This window comes from Amblyomma americanum, chromosome 1, assembly GCF_052857255.1.
Source record: "Amblyomma americanum isolate KBUSLIRL-KWMA chromosome 1, ASM5285725v1, whole genome shotgun sequence".
Classification (NCBI taxonomy): Eukaryota; Metazoa; Arthropoda; class Arachnida; order Ixodida; family Ixodidae; genus Amblyomma; species Amblyomma americanum.
Genome location: NC_135497.1, coordinates 359,673,495 through 359,681,931, shown reverse-complemented (window position 1 = coordinate 359,681,931; position 8,437 = coordinate 359,673,495). Strand labels below are relative to the sequence as shown.

At 48.7% G+C, this 8,437-nt stretch overlaps 1 protein-coding gene and 1 long non-coding RNA gene across 2 annotated transcripts; one reads left to right on the top strand and one right to left on the bottom strand.

Annotated features, from left to right (window-relative positions):
* Positions 1-4,267: 4,267 nt before the first annotated feature.
* Positions 4,268-6,341, bottom strand: LOC144100756 (uncharacterized). Its single transcript, XR_013307830.1, has 3 exons — positions 6,066-6,341; positions 4,473-4,566; positions 4,268-4,353 (listed from the first exon to the last, which is right to left on the bottom strand). It is a non-coding gene; the product is annotated as an uncharacterized LOC144100756 (long non-coding RNA).
* Positions 6,342-6,345: 4 nt separating this feature from the next.
* Positions 6,346-8,160, top strand: LOC144100751 (uncharacterized). Its single transcript, XM_077633590.1, has 3 exons — positions 6,346-6,825; positions 6,938-7,117; positions 7,201-8,160. The coding sequence occupies exons 1-3, from the start codon at positions 6,718-6,720 to the stop codon at positions 7,477-7,479; spliced, it is 567 nt and encodes a 188-aa protein (XP_077489716.1). The 5' UTR covers positions 6,346-6,717; the 3' UTR covers positions 7,480-8,160.
* Positions 8,161-8,437: the final 277 nt, after the last annotated feature.

Sequence of the window (8,437 nt, the reverse complement as noted above, 5' to 3'; positions counted from 1 at the left end):
AGCGGTCGTGTAGGCAAATGCCACGCACGTGGTGAGTCATGTGTACCAATGCCTTACGCATAACTACAAAGAAAACAGGCAACCAAAATTTGGTGTCTACTATCAATAAGAAAAAGAGCCGAAACCGTAGAGAGAGAAACGAAATGCTTATTTTTGCGCGCAAAGGATATGGGGCTATGGTACTTATAGTGAATACAACCCATCATGGCCCTGTTAAGCCATCGAGGCCCCAGAGTTCGTTGCAGTGCAACAGGAGAGCGATCCATACGTGCCAATCAGGTGGGCGGTGATGGGGAAGTTGAGCTGACAGTAGGCGCGTCAGTCGGCGCGTCAGTCGGCGCTGTACAGCTAGTGCTGTCAGAATAGGTTTTTACAATGAGGGTGACCGCGTGTGCAAGAGATGTGAAATATGCGGGTTTGTTTTTGCCGTTCAATACAAGTGTCCGCGCTTGACAGGAGGATTGAAGAAGGGAAAGAGCTAAGTTTTGAGTGAACGGAGTTCAAGAAACATGTCCGTTCTGAAAAAAACTTTAAATCAATTGCAGTTGATTAGACATCCGGGGTGGTATTCTGCGGACGTCGCCTTTTTAGCCGTGTCTACTTCGGTCTGCGCCGATTGGCTCGAACCCGTCGCATTTAAGGCTCTGGCCAACCCACTCGGACCACTGTAGACATGTCTAAAAAGGCGACGCAGAATACCGTCCCTGAAGGTCACGGCGTACAGTGTAAACTATACCAAAGTTCTCAAAAAGGATAGGCTCAAGCTGCATTGTTAGCGGCTGCCTCGTGTGCTTGGTTAGTATTCCCTATTTTCCCCTCAGTAATAAAAAGAGTCATTAGGATTACATAGGGTAGCCAACCAAAACACCCTTCTGGTTAAGATCCCTGCCTTCCCTCTTCCTATTTATCTCTCTTTCTCTATCTCAAGGATTAAATAAAATCTCAAATATGAGAAAAAAATTCGAGGACGCTTAAGCTTAACCTTTAAGAGTGCAACGCGACAGCGTGTTGCAGCACTGCCAGGGAGTACACGGAACGCCATCGCCAGCTCGGCGCGGCACAAATCGCTCTTCTACGTACTGTGAAACGGACGCGCGGAGCGACAAACCACGTAGAAGTGCTGCCAGGCGCCTTGTCGAAACGCGCGGGACTCAAGTTGAAGTCGTAGTTCGTCGGCACATTGTTCTCGACAAACCCGATGCCACGAACGCCAGCATAGCTTCCGCGCCGAACGAACGGGCAGCAAGCCGCAAGCTTCGTGGTGAACGCGCTTTGGATGTGCGCTGCGTTGTTCGCCGCTCACCGCGTGATTCCTGCGTGCCCGCACGGCCCCACTGCGCCCGAACGAGACGAGCGGGAAGCGCTAGTGTTCCTGTATATGCTAGGGTGCCTCGATGCCAGCGCTGCGCCGTACAGGGTGGAGACACGACCTTCGTGGGCGCCATCTTGGGGCAAGCGCTGAAATGCGGGGCTACGGAGCGTCGGCCGGTATCCTTCTTTAGAACGCGCTTTCGCTAGCAGGCTGAGCTGTATAAGGTTTCTGCATATATGCTCACAGTTCTGAGCACTTTTTGCTTAGTGATATAAATGAAAAAAGAGCTAGCGTTTGCTTGCAGGCGCAGCTTTTAGAGCAAATGACCACTGTGCAGCTAGGACAGCACTTACTTTTTGGCCGTCTCAGATGCTCAAAGCGGTTATTTTAACTGAAGTGACTGTTTTATAGAGCAATGCCTTTTGTACTGCCAGAACATGACGGATTTTATAAGGTGCATGACATGCAAAAGCCTTTAACTGCGTCTGTTCATGCAGATGAACAACTAGTTGACATTTTAGTCAGCCGCGCATATCAAAAATATTTTGCATCGCAGTCGTCTATTGTAGACAGTAAAATAGACACAGCAGAAAAAGAGTATCCGTGATGAGTAGACCAAACTTTGACTCCGGCCACACGATGATGTACACAGCATTTTATTTCAAAATAATCATCAACCGCTTGAAGCTGCCTCTGGCTGCGTGCCTAGGAGGAGACATCTCTTAAACAGTTTATTCAAGGTTTGTGCCAGCGACAGTTTTGCTGCCGTACCCATCATCCGATTCTTCTGGCTGGCTTAGCCAACGCAAGTAAATGCGCAGGCGCATCGTCACAAACCGCTCTAACAGTCTGTTCATAAGATTTGGGTGCTCCGCGCAATCAACCGCCGGAATGGGAACGGTTTGTTCGATAAGGCATTTAATGGTCTTCATTGGACTCTTCAAACGACAGATGTCTTTTTGTTCCGATAGGTTTTTAAAGAGACTTTCGCACGAAGAAACAAAGTCAAGAACTTGCTCGCTCACATATACAAGGTTACGGGCTCCAGCATTATATTCTTTCAACTGCACTAGGGTATGCTCCTCTCGTACCTCTTCAGAAAGAAGCATTCGTGTGCACGGGGCGCAGGACCTTGCGGAAAGCGCAAGGGGCCTTACCAAGAACCCGGCCAGGTGAGCGACGATGTCGATTTCAGCTCTTGTCAATGACTCTATTGCTTCAATTTCATCACATGCTGAAAGTCCTTCGTGCACTTCAGCTTCGTGCTGAACTTCTTTGATTTCGGCCGAAAAAAAATCAACCAGGTAAGTACTGTCACCGATGTCGTAGCCTGAAGTTTTCGGAACTTTGAGGAACTGGCTGACAGTTACAATCTTGAGTGCATTTTTTAGGTCGCATGAGCTCGGCACAGGTGAAATCATTCTGATGACCGAAAAAAGGTTTTCCAAACAATCTTGGACCATCCTCCCAGTCAAAACAAAACTGTACCGGCGTTCTTTCAGCAGAAAGATGTGCAGCTGCAGGACTACTGTTGTTGACATGAGCACCCCTGCCTGGCTTGGCTTCCACACTTTTCTTATTCCTATTCCCAAGCCTTCGATGACTTCCATTGTGAGTTTGAGATGTGCAATGGCTTCCTCATATTTACTCTCATTCTTCAAACTGAGAGCGACAGAGGGATGGCGAGCAGTCATTATTGTAAACCATTTAAAAATTACTCCAAAAAACCACGCAGTTGTTTCTGCTTCAGGTGACAGCTTCCCGATTTCGATGTAATATCTAATCGCTGCTGGGGCTTCACGAAACAGCTGAACCGCTATCCCTACCTTCATTTTTGTAAAATGACCGTTAGATATGTGGATGTTGCTCAAGTTCGATGCGACCTGCAACTGGTCTGTGTCGAGTTTTAGAACAGCCTCCACATGCGCGATCGACACTTCATTGCTGGGCAACTTGAACCTTGCGACGATGGCATCGTTAAGATGCATCACATCTTTTCGCACCAAATGCCCTCTTAAATTTTTTAGCACATGCGCAGGGTCTGGCATGAAATACAAAACATTTTCGCTGTCACATGGATGTGGCACAGAACAAACAGTTACAGAACTGCGAGAACTCGACAGGTTCAGTGACCTCCACATGGAACGATTTGAACTACCCATGTTGCAAGTGACACATACCACGCGCAGTGATATCTGGGTGCACAACTGTATTAAATGAAAGACAGTCTTTGAGCTTATCTCCACTGACAAACGCACCTGTGTATTGGTAGGCTATTACTTGCTTCCATCTGGTATTCAAACCACCTACCATGAAAACAAGGGCATGGTTGGCAGGCTGGTCACTTTTGGGGAGCGTGATCTTGCCAAGAAAGCAGTCACTGCTACGGTCCAGCTCCACACCTCTCCGAATTTCCAGCTCATCTAGGAAAAGGATGCAGTCCCTTTCAATCTCAGACATTGCAGCCACTTTGGCTTCCATTAAAGTTAGAATTTCTGTTAGCACACCAGGTAGGAAGGTTAAGTGTTGCAGTCTCCGGCACATAGTCCTTCTAGATGGAAGCGGCTGCCCTTGTTCCAATAAAAGGTCGTAGCCGGCCGAACCACATGCAAACTTAAGCTGTAGCACCTTCTTGATCGTGTTGGCACCCCAGGAGCAATTCTTCCGGTTTTTCTTTTCCAAGGCAGCCTTTTGGTCCTGGTTTAGGAAGCTCAAATTTGCCGTCAACGTTGTAAGGTTTTCTTCGAGCTGCTTTGTTCTTTTTGCAGCTTTTTTCAGCTTTTTGTTTGCCAGCAACGAACTTTCTTCTAACTGGCTGCGTTTTCTTTTTTCGTCTTGCAGCTCTTTTCGCAGCTCACTTGTGGACAGCGAGAAATTGTCGATTTGTTCTCCTGAATCTTCACGCGTGTTTTCAGGCATCGTTAGGGTCTTTTCCTGGTCAGGTGGCGTCTCAGGGGTTGGCGAAGAGCCTTTTGTAGCGTCAGGTGTAGAACTACCAGGAAAAAGCCGCGGTGCAGGCGGCTTTCTTCGCTTCGGCTCAGCTGTTCGCGCAAGAAAGAAATTAATTCATCAGTACCTAAACATATCCGAGGCTCTAGTGCTCCTCAGATTATCTGATGCGGATACTAGGCTAGCAAACCGAATGGGGGCAAACACTTACGTCTAAAATCAAACAACGTCGGGACAGCCGTTGACTTGAGGAGCCGCCGTCCATCCATTCTGTTGCCCTCAAACTGATCTTCCTCGAAGTGGCGCTAAAATGAGAGAGACGATGAAACTGTCATTTCGCGCCTCTGGTCGTGTGCACGCAAACAAATGAGATAATAAAAAAGCGTTAAGGAAGCGGTGCGATATTACAAGCACAGGATCACGAAGTATTTCTGTGGACGCCAACCAAGCGACAGCACTAATTCGGGTGTCGGACGGGCAAATTTAACTTCACTTAAATTTGGCTTAACCTCGGACCTGTATTTGCGCGTTTGACAACAGTGCACTTCGCCTCGCGATGTGTCATTACATGGAGAAGAAAGAGCTGTATTCGGGATGAACTTCTGTACTGCGCAGGCACCTTGCTTCCTCGCGACCGCTTTCTTAAAGCGACGGACAGTTCACAATAGAAGTTTCTTCGCGACTAGTCGAATTGCCAGCCATATACTGTAAACGACTTAATTTTCGCGAGGGCCTAACTTTGGGTTCGTTGCGAATCGCAAATACCTCGAAAAATTATTCCCGTGAATAATTTGAGAAAAGGAAGGTGAAGGGGCCTATTATTTGTGCTGCGCAGAATTTAGCACTTGCGAAAAGACCACTTGCAAAATTCCAGAACGGCTGACTCGTAGGCAGGTTTTTGCAACCGAAACTGCCTGTTCATAGACTGCATTTTCACTTCCTACTCTGGCCACAAAAGTGGGTAGGTAGCACGTGGGAGGTTCACCCGTCAGCCTCTATTATATTCTTTTTTGAAAAGGTGAGAGGGGAATGCTCCTTAATCTGCGTGAACCGGAAGCCTCGACGGCTGCTACCAGCTTTCAAGATCGAGTGTAAAGGGCAGCTGTTGAAAGAGTACAATGGCGCATTCCTTCGACAAATACCGGGGTCCACCTGCTTCACGTGTTTTCACCGCGGCTCTGAACAAAAAAATGTGCGATCGCGAGAGAGTAAAGATCATCGTGAGACACTCCGTGAATGATACGGAAGTTCAGTGTAGCTCACTGAAAGTGAAAAGACGCAATGATTCATATATTTAGCTTGTAAGCCTTCACATAACTGGTAATTCATAATGCTCCGCCTCAAGAACAAAGCGCGCTACTTCCAATGCCAGGCAATGCGATACAACACGTGCTGTACTCACGTTTCTAACTAGGCTTCGAGCTGCAGCTTTGAAGGCACACAAAAATTCCTGTTGCGCATAGTGCGAGATTGGTGAACAAGGCAAAAACATATATTCAAACCGCACAAAGTCAGTGCTTACGAGCGGATGGGCGAAGCGGTGTGGTATAATGTTATTCCTACTGAAAGCACATAACTGTGAGCGACATTTAGAAAAAGATCTAAAAGCTTTAGCGCAGACAACGACCACGAGAAAGACGGCACACAAACACAAGCGCTTGTGTGTGCGTGTGTGTGTGTCTCTCATCTTCCTCTTGGTCTGTGTCTGTTCGCGCTAAATTTTTTTACATTATCTATATGAACAAACTAGCCAAAAAAAGAAGTTTTAATAATGCATAAAAAGAGCACAGACATTGTGGCTTACCTCGCAGATCTTCGCGTTGTCATTCGCCTTCCAGTTCTCACGCTTCACTTTCGCCTCCCATATTTTTCTCCGTCCCTCATCCCGTGGAAAACGAAAACATCGCGCTCCTTTCTTCGCCGAGCCGGCACACAATGGAACACAACACCCTGGCATGCTATTTTTCGTGAATTAAAGCAGTTCATCAGCTCAGAATCCAGCGCAAAACACGGCTTCGAACCCTCCACAGCAGCGGCACGAAAAGCGACTTGCCCCAAGATGGCGAGCGCGGAGAAGACAGAAGCGTTTGGGTGCAGGTGGGCTGGAAACGCTGATTGGTCGATGGGATGCGCTTCTCCGTGACGTTTTTCTGCTTCTCCCTCGTTCTCAACCGGATGTGGGGTCGCCGCGCCTCTCTCGTCCTGTCCCTAGACGGCCTAGGGAATCGCTAGGTCCGGCCGTCCGCCGTGCTTGCGTGGTGCGCGGGCATTCGCTTCGTGAACCTAGGCGGCGGCGGGCGCGTTTCGGGAGCTGTCCAGGTATGGCTTTTTTGCGTGGTGCGCTCGTCGGCGACAGCCAGCTGAAATTTCTGTGCAGTTCTCGCTTACGGCTTTAGCCGTTAGTGAGAACATGCACTTTCAGCTTTAGCGGCCACGACGCAATCAGCCTAGCTGAAATGATTCAAGAGACATGCTTTCGGCACGCCGATTTTGTTGTCCTATATGTTGGCGGCAACGATCTCGACAGAGGGGATGACCCGCGAGAAATCGCCAGCCACATAAAGGTACGCATTTTATCTCAAATTTCGCTTCCAGCCACATAAAGGTAGGCATTTTATCTCAAATTTCGCTTCATGAAGTGCTGTACCGCTTACCTACATGTCTTGCGCATTCCAGGACCTCGTTTTGCTGCTGCAGGAGAACGTGGCCAGTGTCGTGCTGGTCTTAAAAGTCTTGCCACGCCATTTCGATGAGCCACGTAAGGCGCAATTTGAGGACCGCCGGCGTCGCCAGCTGAACCGCCGTCTGTCAGCCACGCTGAAGCGCTTGTCGGGCGTGCACATTCTCAACCCCGAGGTAAGGGTTGAACAACATTTTCGCAAGTTTTCTCGAGCAGAACTCACCAAATTGCGGCGCTTGTAACGTAACTTTTTTTGCAGCATCGTTTCCTGGATGCTTCTGGCAAGCCGATGCTGTCCTTGTTTGCCGCAGACCGATATCACGTGGCGAGAGACCGGGGCATCGACCAGATGTCAAAGATTATCGTCGCGGCCCTCGTCAAGATCTACGGACCAGGGATAGCGTCGGCTTCAAGGGCAAGACCAGGAGAGGTGTACGTCGTGCACCGGTGTCGTCGGTGCGGAGCCAAAGGGCACAAGACGGACCACTGCTGGGCCTACTGCTCACCGCGCCGCCACGCCGCTGCAGGTCGCGGTTGAAGTGCTCCTGCAAACGGCCCTTTTTAGGGCCACCTCATTGTTTCCTGGCAGATCGCGAGCGTCCCGTTTCGTGCCCGTATTCCCTCTCTGTCGAAATCGACGCCAGACATCAAAATCGCGCGGTGTGAGCTAGTAAATCGCTGGTAGAGACAAAAACTCGTACTTGTATACAGACTTACCCATCTCCAGTGCGCCTTTGTTTATTTCCGTAGGCACTACTCGCGCTTTGTAGAAATCGACGCCAGCCGCGAAATTTTACATGTTAGACCTCGCTACAGCATTAGCGCAGCGTGCCTTCGTCTCTTTACGTTCTAACTTTTATGCAGCGCACCTTTGTTTGCTCGTTACTTTTGTTTTTTTCAGTCGTTTCCTGAATCCGTCCAAAGAGCCGGGCTAAATGGATGATTATGGAACCACATGGCGATTCCACTGCATACAGCATGACTTTGGTCCCTGTGTTTTTAAATAAAAACATCAGATGTCGAAGGTCATGGTCGTGTCCGAGGATGGCTTCCACAGCTGGGGCCTAACCATAGGGACCGCACACGCTTTGTCGTCATTGCCAAGTGGAGAGGCCTAAGATGGCTGGCATCCTTAATAAAGATCCCTTCTCGGGGCCGCTTTAGTGTTTCCTGGCAGATCACGCGCTTTCCACCCTGTGCACAAGCTCTCATTTCTAATTAAAAAGGTCCTTTAAACCCTGCAGAAGGCATGAATTAGCAAGTGCTAATAACAAGATGTTCCATGGTACTTGAACAATAGCGGCTACAATGACAAAGGTGAAGAAGTGCTGGAGTTACACGGAAATAAAAAAGGTTGGGGGTGCCCACATAACAACCTGAAATGGTTTTGGACAGGACTCCTAGTTAATTGCATTTGGAAGAGAAAGACAAGGTTTAATTTTGCAGTGTAAGCTTGCTTCTCTAGAATGAACAGAGAACGTTGCCTCACACTGCTT